General features: G+C 37.9%; 1 protein-coding gene and 1 pseudogene across 6 annotated transcripts; one reads left to right on the top strand and one right to left on the bottom strand.

Annotated features, from left to right (window-relative positions):
* Positions 1 to 52: 52 nt before the first annotated feature.
* LOC104855599 (zinc finger protein 780B) lies at positions 53 to 16,551 on the top strand. Of its 6 annotated transcripts, none has more exons than XM_010614493.3 (5): positions 53 to 146; positions 5,250 to 5,309; positions 6,639 to 6,765; positions 8,277 to 8,375; positions 13,446 to 16,550. In XM_010614493.3, exons 2-5 carry the CDS (start codon positions 5,301 to 5,303, stop codon positions 15,626 to 15,628), a joined length of 2,418 nt encoding a protein of 805 aa, XP_010612795.1. In that variant the 5' UTR covers positions 53 to 146; positions 5,250 to 5,300; the 3' UTR covers positions 15,629 to 16,550. The 6 variants fall into 6 exon arrangements, with proteins under 6 accessions (XP_010612795.1, XP_010612800.1, XP_010612794.1 ...); XM_010614498.2 differs by having other exon boundaries at positions 134 to 211; positions 8,280 to 8,375; positions 13,446 to 16,551; XM_010614492.2 differs by having other exon boundaries at positions 134 to 211.
* LOC117286869 lies at positions 2,011 to 10,706 on the bottom strand (annotated as a pseudogene).
* Positions 16,552 to 21,848: the final 5,297 nt, after the last annotated feature.

The raw sequence follows: 21,848 nt of genomic DNA, 5'->3' as shown, positions 1-21,848 counted from the left end.
CTGAGCCGTGGGACTCCACGCTTCTGTGGCTCTTCACCGGGAGGACTCTATTTCCCAATGGCCACCGCACCAGGGTTAACAAATGTGCTTCCGGTTTTGGGGGGTGTGTGTGGAGGACTGATGACGTAGTGGTGCGAGGCCTTCAGGTAAGGGGAAAAAGTCGTCGGAGGGAGGGGCCTCTGGCCGCTGACTGCGAGAGTCGGAGTTCCGGGTGAGTAAGTCAGCGTGCGGATAGCAGAGGAAGGTGATTAATCACGAGAGGAGAGAATGGCGTGTGGCGTGTGCGCGTGCGTGAGCGCCTGGTACGCGGGACCAGACGCCTGTGGACTGAGGGCGCTTTGTAATGGCTGTGTCTCCGTGCCGGGCTTTCGGCTTCGGTTACTTCTTTCGTTTCCTCTCACAGCCACTCGGGCTGCAGCAGAGAAACGGCCCCAGTGTGGGTAACATTCTGAGTTTAGAGTGAAGCATTCCACGCAAAGGTACAGACCGGACACGGGACGGGAATTTGAGAGCTGGAGGTGCCTTTGAGAGCCCCCCAGGAGGGCAGCTGCATGTGAGCTCCAAGCGTTCCTACAGCTCTGTCTCCAGCAGCCATTGTGGGTGCCAGACCGATCCTTTTTACGTCGGCCCCCTTTTGTGCGAAGGGAGAGAACGTGTGGCCCTGGAAGATGCTTTAGACTTAGTCTGCTCTACGCTCCACGGAAAGCCTAGAAGGGCCCTCATGCTTGCCTCCTTCTCCCGTCGTACTATTATCCAAAAGAAGGACCTGTAATAAAATGAGAGCGCTAATACTGCACATCTAAAAATCAAGGACGAGTTTATACTTTAAGAAGTGCTATTTTGGATTTTGGATGTGGAGGTCTCAGTAAATTCTCAGTAAAGAAGAGCCATATGCAAACGGGTACCCCACAATTGTGAACTCTTCTTTGTCCTTCGTCTTTCCACTTCATATTCACATAATCATTTGACAGACCTTTCACATCATCCTGTGCATCCTTTTCATAAGATGCTGTGGAAATAAACCTTTAGTCAGGCTCGGGCTTGGTAAGGAGGAGACCAGTATTTAGATAGACTCACATGCCAAGTATTTTTCGGTCTTTATGGACCTCTTTTTTCCAAGATGAGGAAGTATCGAGATGATTAGATGATATCTGTTTATCTGTGAGGCTTTCAGGAGTGGGAAAGTGACAGCCCAAGATTTGGAATCAAGAGGTAGGATTTTCCAGGGCGTCTATTATGTGAAATTTGTAATACTGGCCTGATTTTGCTGAGGTTTGGTAGCTCCAGTTGTGTTTTGGGCTTCTTTTTTGTTTCTTGTATTTTGAGCTTGCAGTGTAGTTCAGCCTGGTTTTGAACTCACTATGTGGCCTAGGCTGGCCTTGAACTCGTGGTGATCTTCCTGTCTTAGCCTCCTGAGTGCTGGGCTTACAAGCAAATGCCACTATCCCAGGCATCTTCAGCTTTTGTGGGGGTGGAGGGCTGTGAGAGGCAGGGCAATGTTGTGGTTAAGTCAGGGATGTGGATCCGGACTATCTTGGTTGGAATCTTGGTTCTGTCCCCTTTGGCTTTGTAATGAACGTTAGAATGAATTAATATTATAAAGCCCCTTAGAGTGGGACTTTACTGGGAGTCTTGTGCTTAATAAGTTTGTGTGATCAATTTAGGTTACTCTCAACTTTCTATAGGAGCATTAGGGATATGCAATTCATTGTGTTTGCTGTTTGTATATTAAGAATGGGGTATTCAGTTAACCTGGGACAAAAATTCATTTTTTTATTTTTTATTTTTTAAAAATTTGCAGATAAAATTATATGTATTTATTTTATACAGCATGAAGTATATATAAATTGTGGAATTATAGCCATTATTAGCTCCTGGATTACCTGACATACTTTTTTTTTAATGGATTACACAAATGGTAAGATAATTTTATTTTGATAAAAATGCCTTTTTACGTCAGCCCCTCTTCCTACCACTAAAGAGCATCTTCAGAGATGAAAAGTAATGCATTTATTTACATGTACTTTTCTTAGGCAACTTTAACTTCTTCCACCTGTGTAGCACCACTCAGTAATTGTCACCTTGCGTCTTTGAACACCTTTTTCAGACGAATCTGAATTAGTGCCTCTGTTTCTGCTTCTCTGTCCTCTCCAGTGAAAAGGTCCAGTGTATCTTCTACTTTTATGTTCTGTTTTCCTCGCATAATTTTTCCCCATTCAGTCTGAAGTCACCTGTGTAGAATGTATCTTCCACGTGGTTCCTGCCTAACTAGGCCTAACTTCAGGATAACACCGAACCGAAAAGACTGAACCACCTTCTCCAGGTCCTTGTAGTTTTTGACCATGGTGGGGTCATCTTCAAGCTCTTCTTCCTGGTCCCTTTTTTCACTGTAGTCACTCTCCTCGTCAGAGTCTTCTTCACCTACTTTTTGCTGAGTTTTTTAGAGGACTTTTTAGAGCTTATTTACCTTTGAGTCTCATAAAAAAATTGAAAAAATATATTCTGGAGATACTAAAATCCCTAAGAATCTCAGAGATAAAATATTATGGAAAAGTGATTTATAATCTGATGCTGTTAACTTGGCACTTGAAAAATATAAATGTCGATTACAAGAAGCACAGAGTCTCTGTGAAGATGTCCCTTGAAACACAACCCAGTCCAATCCAGGCTTTTAAAAAATAGTGGTAAATGCCAGGTGTATTGGCACATGCCTGTAATTCCAGCACTTGGGAGGCTGAGGCAGGAGGATTGCTGAGTTCTAGGTCAGTCTCAACTACATAGCGAGACCCTGTCTCAAAACAAAAAAACAAAAAACAAAAATACTGGTAAAAAATCTGACACTGGTCATAGCCATGGTACATCCAACCTAAGACTGTAAGCAGAGCAGTGCTTGGACACAGAGGCATTGCTGTCCGTGTGTGACACTGGTGATCACTCTGTGCTGCTTCGGTGCCGTGAACATCAGGGCAGCCCAAGATCTCCCCGCTGCGGTGCCCACTGCTAGACCTCTGGGCTCTGCCTCCTCACATAGTTATTTTTAATATCCACTCCCTTAACATTTTCCAAGAACACATTATCGTGCCATTAACTGTAGTCACCATACTGTACAATAGATTTCTAAAACTTATTCTTCCAAGCCAGGCATGGTGATGCACGCCTGTAATCCCCACATTCAGGAGGCTGAGGCAGGAGGATCGCTGCGATTTTGAGACCAGCCTGGGCTACACAGTGAGTTCCAGGGCAGTCTCAACTACATAGTGAGATCCTGTCTCAAAAAAACAAAAAAAAAAACAAAAGGCATTATTCTTCCTGCCTCATTGAAACTTTATATCCTTTGGCCAATATCTCCTTGGTTCCTTTCTCTACCACTCCAGTGCCTGGTTGTCACCATTCTACTCTCAGCTTCAATGAGATTGATGTTTTTAGATTGTACATATGAATAAGGTCACGTGGTATTTTTCTTGCTATGCTTGGCTTATTTCACTTAACATAATGCCTGCTAGATTCATCCATGTTTTAGCAAATGATAGGATTTCCTTATTTTATGAATGAATAGTATTTGTGTATATGTTCCATATTTTCTTTATCCATTCGTTCATTGGTGAGATTCCATATCTTGGTGATAATTCTGAAATAAATATGAGAATACAGGTACATTTTTGAGATTCTGTCTTCCACCATTTCTACCAGTAATGTGCAAACATTACCTTTTCTCACATCCTCATCTACACTCGGCTACCTTTTATCTTTCTGATAATAGCCATTCTAATGGGTATGAGGCGATCTGTTATTGTAGTTTGTATCTCCCTGATTTTGATGATTGTTGATGTTAAGCATTTCTTATACCTGTTGGCCGTATGTATATCTTCTTTTGGAAGATGTCTATTCAAGCCTTTGCCTATTTTTAAATTGGAGTTTCCTGTTACTGAGTTGAATTCTTTATAAAGTTCCCATGTTAATGTTTTGGATATCAATCTTTTGTCAGATGTATGGTTTGCAAATATTTTATCTCATTTTGTAGATTGTATCTTCACTGTGTTGTTTCCTTTGCTGCGCAGAAGATTTTTAGTTTGATATAATCTCATGTCTTTTGCTTTTTTGTTTGTACTTTTGGAGTTATATGTAAAAAATTATTGCACAATCCAATATTGTGAAACCTTCCTCCTATTTTTTTTCCAGTAGTTTTAGTTTCAGGTCTTATATTTTAATTTTTATTCCATTTTGAGTTGATTTTTGTGTCTAGTAAGAGATGGGGGTGGGTCTAATTTCCCTCTACCTAGAGATACTCAGTTTTCTTACCACTATTTATTGAAAAGGCTATCCTTTTTGAATTGTACATTCTTGGCACTTTTGTAGAAAAATCAGTTGGCTGAGCTGGGGATGTAGTTCAATGGTAGAGCACTTGGTTAGCAAGTACGAGGACCTATACTCAATCCCCAGTACCACACACACATCAGTGGGTTTTAGATGTGTAGATTTATTTCTGGGCCTTTAAGTAGGATAGGGTAATGATTTCAGCTTTAGTTTTTGTTGTTTTTATTGATGATTGCTCTGGCTATTTGGGCTCTTTTTGCAACTCTGTATGAATTTTAGGATTTTAAAAATCTATTCTATGAAGAACGTAGGACAAATTCTTAATCTAGGTTCCTGTGACTATTTATGGCCTTAGGGACTACAAATTTCTATATTTGAAGTGTTATTGAAACTGATAATTGTGAATTTTGTGGAGAGAGAAAGTCTATGATTTCATGAGATTATCACAGGTATTCATTGACCCGAGAGTTAAGATCCGTTGATTTAGAACAGGCATTCTCACACAGGTGTGTGTGCTATTTATAACTAGTGGGCAGAGATCAGGAATGTTGCTGAACATTCCACAGTGCAGAAACAGGAGGATCTATCAGAGCAAGATCTGGGGCCCAGACCTGGACCTGGTTGTGCATCCCAAGAGTGGAGGATTGGCTGGAATCCCTCCGATTGGGGTAATTTGTAGCAACTTCCAGGAAAAATTGCCTGTGTTTTTCATTCATGCCCAGTACTGCAGGTTCCCTGGGAGTTATGAGAGTTTCTGGGTTTGGTCAGACTCCTGTTTATCACCCGTTTGTGTGTGACTATGGAGGCGGAAGCTGTGGGAGAAGGATGTGTTAGTGAAGGTAGGAGGGAAATAAAAGTGGAGAATGAAATGGTTACATTGATTTTAAATTGCTTGGAGTGCACTGAGACATAAGTCCTTCTCTTTTGTTCCCCAGGGGCTGAAGACTAAAGAAGATTAACCAAATAGTTTTTGTAATTTTGAAAACATGATCCACGTAAGTTGACCTTTTTCTTTTCCCCTAGAAATCTGATAACTTGGCTGGGTGTGGTGGCGCATGCCTGTAATCCCAGTACTCGGGAGGCTGAGGCAGGAGGATCGCTGTGAGACCAGCCTGAGCTACATAGTGAGTTCCAGGTCAGTCTCAACTACATAGTGAGACCCTGTCTCAAAAAACCAAAAAACAAAAACGAAAAGAAAAGAAAAGAAAGAAATTTGATAACTTTCAGGTAGAGGACCTCGAAGCTTGCTACCTGAGGATGCAGACTTCAGTGGCCCGGTTTGTGTCGTTAACAGTGGATGTTGGAAGTTAGTGCTTTTCCTCTTTGTGTCTTTTGTTTGACCACATTATTCAGCACCTACCCCGTGCTTGGTTCTCAGTCAGGGAAACACTAGAGCACTGGAAAAGTCACTCACACAGGAGAACAGGGCTTTAGGGGCCTTGATAAATTAAGAGATGATTGTCTTGTTTGGCCACACTTGGGAAAGCCTTGAAATTTCTCCCCACATGTGAACTTTCCCATTGTAAGACTTAAGGGGATTTGTACCCGCACATGATATATCTTGATTCTTCTTTTTTCCCCATTCCCTTCCCCTCCCTTCAACCCCTCTTCCCCTACTTACTTACAAAAGCCTTGTTTCTATTTTTTCCTTCTACTCTCTTCTTTTTCCTTTTCTCTTCCTTCTCCCCTCTCCCCTGCCTAGTTCCCCTAACCCTTTGAACATTTTCTTCCTCTCTCCCAATATCTGTCATATATTTTGTTCCTTATCTACTCTTTTGGGTTTTTACCACAGAGAAACCATGCAATATTTGAACACATGTATCCAGTTTATTTCACTTTAGAGTATGGTGTCCAGGTGCATCCATTTACCTAGAAATGTCTCAGATTTATCCTTAATGGCGGAGTAGTACTCCATTGTATAAAAAAACCACATCTTCTTTATCCATTCATCGGTTGATGGCCATTTGGGCTGTTTCTAAGATTTAGGTATTACAAACTGTGCTGCTGTAAACATGACATGTCATGTTTCTTATTGATGGTATAACTTAGAGAAAAACATGATGTAGAAGTGCGCATTTACTAAGCATTTGTGAAGTAGGTGTACAGCAGGCACTATGGTTATTTAGTAGAGAAATTCACACTGTTCCACCTGTTCCCAGACAAGCTACGTGAATTATTCTGTAGTATCAGGATTCTTCAAGAACATGCAGATGTCCTGTAACTTTCCATTTTGTTTCTTTCCTACAGTTTAGTCCTTTACCTCCTCTCCTATCTTGAAATAGTCTCCTTCAGTTTCACTATAACAGGTGTGTTTGTGGTTTCAGGGGTCGGTGACGTTCAGGGATGTGGCCATTGACTTCTGCCAGGAGGAGTGGGAGTGCCTGGACCCTGCTCAGAGGGTTTTGTACAGAGATGTGATGTTGGAAAACTACCGCAACCTCATTGCAGCAGGTAAGGTCACCTGCTCCATTCAATGTATTTTGTATTCTCTAGAATATCAGCTTCACTCCTTATGAATTTTAGACTCTTTAAGCGGTAGCTGAATCCCTTCTTCTTCAAAGGAATAGTTTGAGATTTGTTGGGTTGAAAATGGGCACCTCCGTGAGGCATTTGGTTCTTGCCCACCTGCAGTAACCTTCCTCCTTTTTGCTGGTCCTCTTGGTAATTTGCTCCTGTTTTTTCATGATTGAGGGGCTCATTTTGAATCTTGGACATTCATTGCCAGATTATCATCTAAGAAACCAGGTTTTATATTATGTTTGATCTCATGATTACTATGGATATTCTCTTTTATCCTGTTCCTTCTGAAATACCAATGAGGAGAATATGTCTTTAATGTTTCTATCATAAGAGCCTCTATTATTCACGGTGGACACATTCTATTTTCTTCAACAAACATTCCCTTTACCTTCTTTGTGGTTGAACGTTTCAGGCCACGAAGCATATCTTTTTCATTGACTAAATATTCTGAGAATAACCTAAAGGCAAAAGTAATAGCAATAATAAACATAATTTTTAATGTTGTGGTACTATATATAAGACAGTATTCAGAGTATTTTAAATATATTTATTTAATCTTAGTATCTACCCTATAATAGGTATAATTATCTTCTTCATTTTATATATGGGAAAACTGAAGGACCGAGTTTTAAGTGACTTGCCCAAGGTTATCCTGTTGTGGGGGCCAGGACAGGACTTGAACTAGGCACTCTCAGCTACTAAGTAATATTTCCTCTTAAGGAACAAGGCACTGTATGAGTATAAATGAAACCAAGTCCTTTTTCTTTTGTACTAAGAATTGAACCTAGGGCCTTCACATGAAGCTGCCTCTCCAGCTCTTTTTATTTTGAGACAAGGTCTTCCTAAGTGACTGTTGTGGTTTGGATCTGGAAGTCTCTGAAAGGCCTTATGTGCTGATAGGCAGGGCTTGTGGCAGGTGATTGGATTATGGGGCAATATAGCTGACTAGCTGTTAGGAGGTGGGGTCTGTTTGGAAGAAGTGTGTCCCTGGGGCCATGGCCTGGAAGTGTTTATCTCCCTTTCTGGCTCCTCTCACTCTCTACTTCGTGGCCACCAGGACGTGAACAGTTTTCCTCTGCCTCGGCCCTTCTACTGGCCAACTATAGACTGAAACCTTTAAGAATTATGAGCCCAAATAAACCTGTCCTTTAAGTTGTGGGTATTGGGTATTGTGTTGGTGACAAAAAGTAACTAAGATGGTTGCTAAATTACCCAGGCTGGGATTAAATTTATAATCCTCTGCCTCCTAAAGTGCTGGGATTATAGGTGTGTGGCGCTCCACCCAGGTCTGTCATTTTTCTCATCTAAACTGATCTTTTACACTGTCCTCTCACCCTTCTCTGAAGTCTTTTGATTTCTATTATAAATTTAACCAGGCTCAGAGTTTTAAAAAAATAAACATATTTAAGAGAAGAGCTATATTGTGTGTCTTTTCTTTTCAGCAGGAAGTACCATTTCTAAGCCGGATGTGATTGCCTTACTAGAGCAAGAGCAGGAGCCCTGGATAGATGTGAGGAAGCAGACAAGCAGGCGGGACCCAGGTGAGTGGGAGTAAGGCAGGCGGAACCCAGCATTGCCTTGGACAGTTCATGTGGCGTGGCAAACTGCCTTCAGAAAGACTCACGACCTGTTGAAAAAGATGTGCCTGAAACCTGGAAGAAAGTAAAGTTTATGGTGGGAGTTATCAAAGGAACTTTATTTTTTAATGAATCCCTTCATTTTTGTTCTCTGTTTTCCTTACACTTTTAGTAGGGTACATTCATTCATTCCCAGTGTTAACTTTAAACATACATTTTAGATCCAGCTGCTTGCCATTTCTGCCTTTTGCATTTATATTGCCATATATATTACCATTGTCTAAACATACCTGTGCGTATAGTCGTCAAATATTTATCCCATGCCCAGTATGAGCAAGGCATTGTGTTTGGCACTGTCAGTACAGTGATATTGAGCAGACTGATAAGAGTCTCTGCTCTCATGGACTTCACTAGCAATTGGCAGGACACAGATTAAACAAATAAGCAAAACAAATAGGAAAGTAGTATCTGAAACTTGTATATGGAGATAGGTTCCTAGGCGTGGTGAAGTAAAGGTGACAGGGAACGTGAAGCAGGAAGCCTCTCTCTACTGAGAAAGGAAGTGGAAGCTCTGGCTTTGAATGCAGGTGAGAGCATTCCAGGCAGCATTCTGGGCAGAACTGAGCGGGGACACAAAGGCCCAGAGAGGAAGTGGTTGGTAGCAGTCAGAAGGCGAAGGAACAATGAAAGGAGTTCTGAAGGTTAGGCCAGGACTACCTCATACAAGGTTTGCAATGTTATTGTGAGGGATATGGAATGTTTTCCAAACCTTACTGCACTCACGTTCTGGTGAATGTTTAACATGTTTTTCACATTTTAGTTTTTGGACAAGTTTGACGGAAGTATAGAAAACTACATAAAACAAGCAACTATATCATTAATTGTTTTAAAATACACATTTTTAACCACCAGGTAATGACGTAGCCATGTACTCTAAGAAACCTCTCCCGCAACTCTTTGTAGTCACCTTTTTCTCGGCGCTAGAAAAATTTTCTTTAGAGTTTTACATGAGCATCTCCAAGTTATCTGACTCTGTCTACTGTTCTGTTTCTTTTCTTTTCTTTTTTTTTTTTTTTTTTTTTTTGTTACCGGGGATCGAACTTGGGTCCTTGCACTTGCGAGGCAGGCCACCAAACCGCTGAGCTAAGTCCCCGGCCCTACTGCTCTGAAATGACTTTTAATTATCTTAATTATAGGTTGCTTTTTAATTTAAAAAAATTCTTAGTAATCAAAAAGTGCTAAGGAAGTGCAAGATCCTGAGTTCGATCCCTGGAACAAAAACAAAACAAAACAAAAGTGCTAAGGGTGTAGTACCACTACGACTACGTGACTTTTTTTTTTTCCTGTACCAGGGATCAAACTTTAGGACCCTTACACCAGGCACGATGCCACTGAGCTAAATTCCCGGCCCAGTGTGACTCTTGACTGACTCTATGTGCTCTCTCTTTTCTCCCCACTTTTCAGTTTTGCTCTCTCTATACTTCAGAATACACAGCCATTCTGTACTATGATCTCTTTTTAAAAATCCTCTCTCAATGTTAATTGTGTGTGACGGAGTCAGTGCGAATGAGAGCAAGCATCTGTAGTCAGTTTGATTGTTTTAACTTTTTGTTTTATTGGTTCGAAAGTAAAGCCTTATGGGAACACTATTCCTTGAGGGTGTGTTGATGACATTTTATAGTCTTTTTTGTTTTGTTTTGTTTTTGTTTTTTGAGACAGCGTCTCACTATGTAGTTGAGACTGACCTGGAACTCACTATGTAGCCCAGGCTGGTCTCCTTGCAGTAATCTTCCTGCCTCAGCCTCCCGAGTGCTGGGATTACAGGTGTGTGTCACCACGCCCAGCTTGTAGTCTTTTTTTAATGTAACACTTGAGATCATTCACATACCATAAAATCCATCCATTTACAGAGTACAGTTGGGTGGTTTGTGTACATTTATATCCCTAAAGGAAATACCATGCCCATTAGCAGTCACTGCCTACTTTCTCCCAATATATTTTCTAATTTCCTTGATTATTTCTTTGACTCAGGCATACTTCCTTCATTTCCCCAGGTTTTTATGTTGAAAATTTATCTAAAGAGCAGAGAATAATTATTAAATTTCATTTACAACCATTTTCTAGATTTGCTAATATTTTGCCATATTTGCTATATTTATGTATATATCTAAATGTTTTATACCTTTTATGCTGAAAAATGTGATGATCAGTCACTGATGTTGTGACACCTAGATATCTAAATATATTGGCATGCATTTCCTCATTACTGCTAACGCTCATGGCCACTAACATCATTCAAGTGAGACAACCAGACGTGGGCTGACTGAGGCAAACTCCCATTTTAGGAGTATCATCTGAAGTAAAATTTTATTTAAATTCATTTATATTCATTCATACTCTCTCTCTCTGAGATACTGGGAATTGAAACTAGGGCTTGGCACATGTTGGGCCCTGGGCTATATCCTTAGCTCTTTTTTATATATTTAAAAAATTTGAGGCAGGGTCTTGCTGAGTTTCTCAGGCTAACTTCACACTTTCAATCCTTCTGCCTCAGCTCCCCAGGTAACTGGGATTACAGGTGTATGTCACCATGCCTGGTAGTTTTCACAGCTGTTTTTTTTTGGGAGGGGGTTGTAAGTGTCTTAAGTTCATAAATTAAGTGGTTAGCTTTCTTTAGTCCTTCTTAATCTAAAAGACTGCTTTGCCTTTTTCTTCTTTTTTACTTTTTTTTTTTTTTTTTTTTTTTTTTTTTTTTTTTTGGTACCAGACATTGAACTTGGGCCCTTGTGCTTGGCTAGGCAGGCAGCGGAACTACTGAGCTAAATTCCCAGCCCCTCTTCTTTTTTAAAAGAGTCCAAGTGTAGGCAAGTTCTCTTAAAGCCTGGTAGCCTGGCAAACATTCTGAATTTGTGTTATTTACCTTTCTTTCCCTTTCATGCTTTGACTCAGAAAACTCCACAAGGGATATAATTTCCAGGAATATTATGTGAAGAAATTCCAATATTCTGTGTTTGTAGAGATTATTATAATTTTGTTCAGTCATGTATTGTTTTCCATTTCCAAACAATTATGTAATCTATGATACTGACTTGTAGCATGAATTTAATATGATCTGAGAATATAAGTTGAGCTTCTCTCATTTGAAAATCTAAATATGAAATTCTCCAAAGTCAAAAACGTTTGAGTCATAGCTATGACACCACAAGCAGAAAATTCCACACCTGACCTTATGTGACAGATCACAATAAAAACACTGATACAATGAAAGTACTGCATAAAATCACCTGCCAGCTTTGTAAGGTGTATATAAAATACAAATGGATTTTGTATTTAAACTGGGGTTCCATCTCTAAGGTATTTCATTCCCACTTAGTTTGTGGATCTGTATTTCCTAATGTTTATTTACTTCATACTTGGAAGCCATTTTATTATGGACATGTTATCTTTAATATTCTTTTATTATCATGACAATGCTTTATAAGAAATTAGCAGAGACGTGTACAAATTAAAAATTTAACTGTCACAGTCACTCCCCTTAGCAATCCTTTGTCACTTTTTTCCCGTACCCTTACACCCATACAAATGGACACGTATGTACAAGGTAGAGTTTTTGGTTGTTTGTTTTTGTTGAGCAAATGAGATTATAAACCAAGCACAGTGGTGCATGCCTGTAATCCCAGCTACTTGGGGAGCTTAGGCAAGAGGACTGCAAGGACAAGGCCAGCCTGGGAAATTTAGGGAGAGCCTGTCTCAAAACAAAAAGGGATGGAGGTGGAGTTCAGTGGTTGAGCACTTGCCCAGCTTGCACAAGGCTCTTGTTTTAATCTCTGCCAAAACAAAAAACAACAAAACAATAAAACCCCATCAAAAAATGTGCATTGAGATGCTGTTTTATAACCTACCTTTTTCAGTCAGTGATGATCAGCTACTTTTTATGGGGCAGTTGTTTTACATTGGTGCATTAGTAGCATTACATCTACATACACTGGGACCCCATCACACCATCATATAGTTTTTTGCTTTCAACTCACACATGTTCTACACAACTCAAGAAAAAAAGATGGTCAATTATATTTACCTCAGATATTTACCATTTCTTTTGCTCTTCCTTTATTTCTGGCATTTCGATATTTTAGGAGTAGGTCTCTTGATAGCATTCTTTGTTCTCAGTCATCTAAAATTGTTTTCATCTTCATTTCACATCAGTATTTTTAAAGGATATGTAAATTGGAGTTCAAAAATTTTTTAGCACTTTAAAATATATCACTTTCCTTCTCTGCCCTCATAGTCTCACAGTCTCAGCTGTTGAATCATTGTTTCCCTATATAGGTAATTGTTTTCTTTTGGTACTTTTAAGTATATATTTTATTTGCCTTTAGTTTTTAGAACTTTATGAAGGTGAGGAATGAGACTCTGGAATAGAAATAAAGGATAGATATAGTATGTGCTTAGACAGGGTCCGGGGTACAACTGTTCTGTAAACACTGAAACTTAAAAGGAAAGTAGGATTCCTGGGCCATGAAACAGTGTGAGCAAAGGAAAAAGATTCAGAAACAGTTGTATCATGTTCTAGGTCTTAAAGGGACGTAGTGTGTTACAAAGAGCAGTAGCTTGATGTCTTGTTATCCTGGTAATGTTTTTTGGATTTTAAGAGTAAAGATAACTATTCAAAAAATTTTTAGTATAATTATTAAACTTTAATCTGCATCAAAACATCTTTTAGTGATGTCAGGCCTGTAGCTTCTCAGGATTTACTCCCAAAAATTCTGATTCTGTATGCCTGAGTTGCCTGAAATTCAATATTTGTAACAAGCTTACCAATCGATTTTAATTCACATCTCAGTTTCACAAAGTTAATCTGTTCTGCTGTTAAGAACAACACCATTTTACATATACTTTCTTAATTATTGGTGTTCTTGTTCTTTTACAAATCCTTGAAGCATTTAAAACTAGTTAGGTCATTTATGTAATGGATTTTGTTTGTGTGTGTGTTACAGGAAAATAAAATATGTTTGTTTGTTTTTTCCCTTTCAGATTTGGATTCAGATTATGGAGCTGAGAAAATATCTCCAGAAAATTATATTTATGAAATAAATTTACCCAAACAGGATATAAAGCAAAAAAGTATTATTCTTGGCCGTAAGTCTTCCAGTTTTAGAAGTGACTCAAAACACAATTTTGACAGACTAAATGGCTATGAAGAAGGATATATCAATCAGAAGATACTCAGTTATGAGACAAAAAAGCCTATTTATACCAAGAATACTCTTACTCACAGTACAGACAAACCATACAAGTGTAAGAAATGTGGGAAATCCTTTAGTCATCACTCAAATCTTATTCAACATCAGAGTATTCATACTGGCGAGAAACCCTATGAATGTGAGGAATGCAGGAAGGCCTTTAGACTTCGAATACAACTTACTCAGCATCAGAAATTTCATACTGGTGAGAAATCGTTTGAATGTAAGGAATGTGGGAAGACCTTCAGATGTGGCTCAAATCTTGCTCAACATCAGAATATTCATGATGGTATGAAACTATATGAATGTAAGAAATGTGGGAAAGGCTTTAATCATAGTTCAAACCTCAGTCAGCATCAGAAAACTCATACTGGTGAGAAACCCTTTGTATGTAAGGAATGTGGAAAGGCATTTAGATTTCCTTACCGACTAGTTGAACATCACAGAAGTCACACTGGTGAGAAACCCTTTGAATGTAAGGAATGTGGGAAGGCTTTTAGGCTTCACCTACAACTTTTTCGACACCAGAAAACTCATACCGGTGAGAAATCCTTTGTTTGTGAGGAATGTGGGAAGGAATTTAAATATCATTACCTACTCATTGAACATCACAGAATTCATACTGGTGAAAAGCCCTATAAATGTAGGGAGTGCGGGAAAGGCTTTAATCGTGGTTCAAACCTCAGTCAGCATCAGAAAATTCATTCCAGTGAGAAGCCCTTTATATGTAAGGAGTGTGGGGAGGGCTTTAAATATCATCACCAATATGTTGAACATCACAGAGCTCATACTGGTGAGAAGACTTATAAATGTGAGGAATGTGGGAAGGTCTTTATTCTTCTGACACAGCTTGTTCAACATCAGAACATTCATACTGGTAAGAAGCCATTTGAATGTAAGGAATGTGGGAAGACCTTCAGTTGTGGCTCAAATCTTGCTCAACATCAGAATATTCATGCTGGTATGAAACCATATGAGTGCAAGGAATGTGGGAAAAGCTTTAATCGTAGTTCAAACCTCAGTCAGCATCAGAAGACTCATACTGGTGAGAAACCCTTTGTATGTAAGGAATGTGGGAGAGCATTTAGATATCATTACCGTCTCATTGAACATCATAGAAGTCATACCGGTGAGAAACCTCTTGAATGTAAGGAATGTGGGAAGGCCTTTAGAGTTCACCTACAGCTTTCTCGGCATCAGAAAACTCATACTGGTGAGAAATCCTTTGTATGTAAGGAATGTGGGAAGGAATTTAAATATCATTACCGACTCATTGAACATCACAGAAGTCACACTGGTGAGAAACCCTTTGTATGTAAGGAATGTGGGAAGGCTTTTAGACTTCACCTACAACTTTCTCGACATCAGAAAACTCATACTGATGAGAAATCCTTTGTTTGTGAGGAATGTGGGAAGGCATTTAGATACCATTACCGACTTACTGAACATCACAGAAGTCACACTGGTGAGAAACCCTATGAGTGTAAAGAATGTGGGAAGACTTTTAGACTTCACCTACAACTTTCTCGACATCAGAAGACACATACTGGTGAGAAGTCCTTTGTATGTAAGGAATGTGGGAAGGCCTTTAGATATCATCACCGACTTATTGAACATCACAGAATTCATACTGGTGAGAAACCCTATATATGTAGGGAGTGTGGGAAAGGTTTTAATCGTGCTTCAAACCTCAGTCAGCATCAGAAAATTCATTCTGGTGAGAAGCCCTTTATATGTAAGGAATGCGGGCAGGGCTTTAAATATCATCACCAATGTGTTGAACATCACAGAATTCATACAGGTGAGAAACCCTATGAATGTAAGGAATGTGGGAAGGCTTTTAGACTTCACTTACAACTTTCTCGACATCGGAAAATTCATACTGGTCAGAATCCCTTTGAGTATAAGGAATGCGAGACTCCTTCAGACATCAGTACTAATTTATTGAACATCAGAGAATTTATACTAGTATGAATCCCTATTAATGTGAAGGGAAATATTTTGACAGTATTCAAATCATACTCAACATCAGAATATCTATGTTCGAAAGAAGCTCTTTGTAAGGCGTTTGAGAAGACTTTTAGTCTTTCCACAAAGACTAAATTGTCATAGTAACACCCATACAGGTGAGAAACAATGTGAAGGATACGGGAAACCCTTTAATTGTGTGTTAAACCCTGTTCAACATCAAAGTGTTCATGCTAATGTGAAACCATAGGAGTGGGAATGTGGGAAAGGGTTTAATTGTGGTTCAAACCTCAGCATCAGAAAATTGATACTGGTGAAAAACTTTTTGTGAGAAATGTGGGGAAGCTTTTCAGAGTCACTGAACATCACAATGCATACTGATGAGAAGCCCTGTATATAAGAGATGTGAGAAAGCCTTTACACAAGTGTTTATTGCCTATCAGAATCCTTACAGGTCTGGAATCCTATGAATCAAGAATGTGGGAAAGTCTTTAAATGGTTTGCTTTATTGACATAAGAAAATTCATAACATCAGTGTGTGGAGAAGCCTTTGTATGAAAAATTTCCTCATCAGAGAATTCATATTGACAAAGAATTCTGTGTATAAAAGACCATGGGAAAAACTTTCATCATGGCTTGGGATATGCTCAGTATCAGAGTATTCATATGGGTGAGAAGCCCCTTTGGTAAAAGAACAACGATAGATACTTAAGAGAGTCCTTGAATGTGAGGAATATAGCCAATATAGTCGTCCTGTTTATAATTTATTCCCCATGAAATAAATTGTAATAGCTATGGTAATTCCATAATCTTAGGAAAACCTTCAAGTACTACTCAATCCAGCATACTCAAACTACAAAAAAATTATTGGAAGAAATGTTTAAAAAGCTTTACCTAGGCACATTAGCTTTTATCATTACCATTCTACTACATATTTGACATTTAAACCAGATTATTTTCTTTTTGAACTATGTGTAAAATGGTAGTAGTAGTGCAATTGGAATAAATATGGTATATTTGAATTTCTTTATTTCTATAAATGCATATTGTACAAACAGGATTTCATTATAACATTCATACATGCTTGTACCATGTTTTTGATTGTCTACCTCCATGTTACACTTTTTTTATTGTCCTCTCCCTTGTTCTTCCTTTCCCTAATAGTCCCTCTGGAGAGAAAACATCCTTTGAGTTTGACTTATTTTGCCTAACATAATGATTTCTAGTTCCATCCATTTTTCTGCAAATGACACTTTATGGTTGAAGTGTGTGTGTGTGTGTGTGTGTGTGTGTATGTGTGTGTTTCTTTTTATCCATTTAATCCATTGATGGGCATTTGGGCTGATGCTAGACCTTGACTATAGGGAAAATGCTATGATAAATATGGATAGGAAGCATCTCTTTTGGATGTTGACTTTAATTACTTTGGGTATATACTCGAGTTAAATAGCTGCATCATAAAATAGTTCTATTTTTACTTCTAAGGAACCTTTTTTTGCTGTGCAAAGTGTTTTTAATATATACAGTTTTGTTTTATTTTGGTTTTTGAGACAGGGTCTCATTATAGTTCAGGCTGGCCTTGAACTCAGTATGTAGTTTAGGTTGGCTTCAAACTCGTAGCCCTCCTACTGCCTCAGCCTCCTGAGTGCTGGGATTATAGGTGTGCACCACTATGCCTGGCTGTATACAGTTTTCTGTAGTGGCTGTACTAGTTGACATTCCCACCAGTGGTGTATAAGAGCCCCACTCCCTATCAGTTCTCCCTACTCTGTATATTTTAGTTTTTTTGTTTTGCTTTGTTTTGTTTTTTTGTACTGGGGACTGAACTTGGATCCTTGTGTTTGCAAGGCAGGTGGCACCACTGAGCTAAATCCCCAGCCTGTTACTGTGTATATTTTGTTTTGTAGGTGATAGCCATTCTGACTAAGGGAGGTGGAATCTCAGTGTAGTTTTGATTTTCCTCTCCATGATGGCTAAAGATGTTGAGCATTTTAGAATGTGTATTAGTCATTTGTACTGTTGAGAAATGTCGAGCTTATTTGTTGATTAGATTGCTTGTTCTTTGGGTGTTCAGTCTTTTTGAGTTCTTTATATATTCTGGATATTCTATCAGAACAATTGCCAAAGATTTTTTTCCCATTCTGCAGACTGTCCCATTACTCTGTTGATTGTTTCCTTTGCTTTGTAGAAGATGGCTAATGTGATCCTTATGCCAATTCCTTTTAAATTTATTTTTAAAATTAGCAATATTTGTCATACATAATGATCACATTCATTGTGGAATTTGTACCTGTACACAATATATCTTAATTTTTCTATTTCTATTCCCTTCAACCTTTCTCCTCACCTATAAAAGCTTTGATTCAGTTTTTCCTTCCGTTCTCCTTTTCCCTTTTCCCTCTCCCCTCCTTTATTTTTTTGGTACCAGGGATCAAACTCAGAATTTTGCACTTGCCAGTTAAGTGCAGTGCTACTCAGCTAAATCCCTGGCCTCCCCTCCCCACTTGTTTTTCTTATTTCCTAATATCTGTCTCTCATTATGCTTCTTATTTATCCTTTGGGGTTTCCCACCAGATAAGCAATATGATGTTTAAACTTGGGTGTCTGACTTAGTTCACTTAAGATCTCCATACTAATTTCCACCAGCAATGGAGAAGCCTGCCTTTGTCCCCACAGCCTCACCAGCATTTGTTATTGTTTGATTTCTTGATGACAGCCATTCTTTCTGTGGTGAGATAGAATCTGTCTTCATTTGCATTTCTCAACTGACCGGTGATGTTGAACATTTTTCTTTTCTTTTCTTTTTTTTTTTTTTTTTTTTTTTTTTTTTTTTTTTTTTTTTTATATATATATTTGACTAACTACATCTAAGAAATGTCTATTCCTTTCCAATGCCCATAACTGGGATGGGTCTGGTCCTTTAAGGAGTAGCTGGTAAATACTTTTCCCCATTCTGTGGGTTATCTCTTTATGCTGTTGGTGGTTTCTTTTTCTGTGCAAAATGTTTTTAATATGATTCATTTTATTGATTCTTTGTAATATTTACTGTGTAAATGGGGTTTCGTTCATAAAGTCTTCAGCTACACCTATATCTTCAAGAGTTTTACCTATTCTATCTTCCAGCAAATTAAGTGTTTCTGTTTTAAATATTTAGATCTTTGATCCATTTTGATTTATGTTTAGCGCATGATGAGAGATAATGGGTCTAGTTTCAAGTTTTGGTGTGTGGAAAGTCAGTTTTCCCAGCACCATTTGTTAAAGAGGCTATCTTTCTTCAGTGGACATGTTTGGCGCCTTTGTCAAAGATAAGGTAGCTAAGTGTGTTTTGGAGTTGTTTCTATGTCTTTTATTCTGTTCCATTGCATCTTGGGTCTTTTTCTTTTTGCCAGTACCTTATGGTTTTTATCACTGTGGCTTTGTAGTTTTAACTTCAAATCAGGGATTACAATGCCCCTTGCCTTGCCCTTGTTGCTCAGAATTGCTTTTGCTATTCTAGGTGTCTTTTTATTCCATGTGAATTTTAGGATTGTTTTTTTCAGTCCTTTGATGTATGCTATTGGTATTTTGATTGGGAATGCATTGTCTGCATAATAGTTTTGGAAATATGGCGACTTTCACTATATCAGTTCTGTCTATCCAAGAACAGGCAATATCTTTGCATTTTCTGATATTCTCTTTTATCTCCTTTCCCAGAGTACTGTAGTTTTAAATCAAATTTCCCCATAAGGTCAACATTGAACCTAGCCATTGAATTTGATTGAGTTACCATCCAGTTCGATTTGTGACCAGGATTGTAGAAAGAATTAAGTTTGTGAACCAAAGTACCACTGTATAGGTCTTTCACTTCCTTTGTTAGATTGATTCCTATTTTTTTTGTTTTTTTTAAAATCTACTTCACTTATCTGTGTCTCAAATTGTTTTCCTATGCTTGGAAAGTTTTCTGCTATTAACTTCTGTAAACAGGGTTTTACGCCCTTTGTGTTATTTTCTGATTCTTTATTCATTGTAATTAATCTTGTATTAGTCTTCTTTGTATCACCTGGCATCTGTTGGCTTGATTTTTTGTGGTCCTTTGCTATTTTTAAGAGGTTTTCGTTTGATGATCAACAACCACAACCTTCTCTTCTAGATCTGATATTCTATCTTCCCATTGGTTGGCTTTGCTGCATATACTTTGAGTAGAATTTTTAATCTCTTAGATTTCTGTTTGAGTTGGTTTTATGGAATCCAGTTCTTTCCTATGTTGGACTTTCATGGTTTGCATGTCTTTACTTTTTATTGGAATCATGAAATATAATCAAAATTTTATATTTATAAGGTACAGGGCTACATAAATCATTCAAAATCTGTTTGTACACAGCTACAAACTTTTTGCCCCTCTTTTAAAAAATCTGTATTTATACTCTAATCATTTCCTTCATTATGGTCATCATCTCTGTAATTATTTTGTTTTGTTTTTGTCAAGAGACTTACTGATCTGTTTTGTTATTTCCACTGCTACCACTTCTGAAAATTCGGCTGGGTGGCTTTTGATTTTTTCCATCTCATGGTCCCCTTGATTTAAATGCCTTGGATGACAAGTCAGGGTTTATGTACTGCATCTTATTTCCATGTTTTCTTATTTTTTTCTTCCTTTTTAAAATTTGTTTTCTGCATTCAGGCTTATGAATTGCTTATGGTAGATAGCTTTATTACTATTATTGTGACCTCTTTTTAGGTAATGAGTATTTATTAGGTTTTGGTAGCTGGATTATAGTGGATTTGTACAAGAATTTTGGACAAGTTCCCTTTTCTGTTTCTGGTATATTATAAAGAACATTGGTATCCTCTAAAAGTGTGGTAATATTCAGCAGTTAATTCATCCGGTCTGGGCTTTTCTTTGTTGGGAGACTTTATTAGTGCTTTAAACTCATTTGTTATTGAATTTACTGACATACAGTTTTTCAAGATAATCCATGAGCCTGTTTATCTTTGTTTCATTGATCCTTTGTATTGCTCTACTCTCTACTTCATTTATTTCTGCTTTGATCTTTATTATTTCTTCTACTGATTTGAGGTTTAGTTTGTTCTTGTTTTTCTAATGCCTTAAAATATGTCATTAGGTCATTGAGGTTTGTTTTTTGAATGTAGGCTATAAACTTCCTTCTTGTCTGTGTCTTATGGGTTCTGGTACATTATGTTTCCATTTTTGTTTGACTTTAGGAATTTTTTAATCCAACCTGATTTCCTCAATGACCTCACTAGTCATTTGAAAGTGTATTGTTCAGTCTTTATGTATTTATATAATTTCTGCATTTTCTGTAGCAGTTAATTGCTAGTTTCATTTCATATAATCTGATAGCATGCAAGGAATTATGTAAATTATTTTTGTATTAGGACTTGGTCTGTGGCCTACAGCATGACCAATTTTGGAGAAAATCTCTTGTCCTGATTAAAAGAACGTGTGTTCTGTAGCTGTTGGATGCAAAATTGTGCAAATGTCTGTTAAGTGTGATTAATACTGTAATTTAACTGATAACTATTTGCTGAGTTTTAGGGGTAAGTCTGGATGACCTGTTTACAAATGGGATACTTAAGTTGCCCACTATTATTATATTGAGGTCTCTCATTTTATGTTCTGTAGTGTTTGTTTTATAAAATTTGGTGCTCCAATATTTGGTGTATACATATTTAACAATTGTTATATCTTCTTGATGGATTGTTTCCTTTACCTGTAGTGACCTCTTTTATCCCTTCTGATCGAATTTGGCTTGAAATTATTTTGTTGACAATATATCTAGTCTTGCTTGCTTTCATATTCCATTTGATTGGAATATCATTCTCCATCCTTTTACTTTCAGTCTGTGTATGTCTTTGTGGTGAGGTGAGTTTCTTGAAGACAACAAAGAGTTGTGATTTGTTTTTTAACCCAGTCAGTCTGTATCTATTATTTGGGAAATTCAGACCATTTACATTCAAGGTTATTACTGAAAGACATGTACTAGTTTCTAATATTTCATTAAAAGTAATCTATGTTCATTTCTTTCTCTCTTATTCATCTTAGAGGATTTGTGATTTATTGAGTCAATTGTTTGATTCTTTTCTTCTTCCCATTTGCTTATCTACTCATAAAAGAGATGTATTCTTTCCTATGCTTTTGCAGTTGTGTTACTCTTACTTCATCTGTATGTATGAGTCCTTTGATCTTCTGTAATGCTAGTTAGTGATCATTATTTATTTATTTATT

The sequence above is a fragment of the Fukomys damarensis genome, unplaced genomic scaffold (assembly GCF_012274545.1).
Source record: "Fukomys damarensis isolate Sample0158 unplaced genomic scaffold, DMR_v1.0_HiC HiC_scaffold_19, whole genome shotgun sequence".
In the NCBI taxonomy this organism is placed as follows: Eukaryota; Metazoa; Chordata; class Mammalia; order Rodentia; family Bathyergidae; genus Fukomys; species Fukomys damarensis.
This window is presented reverse-complemented; position numbering and strand designations above follow the sequence as displayed.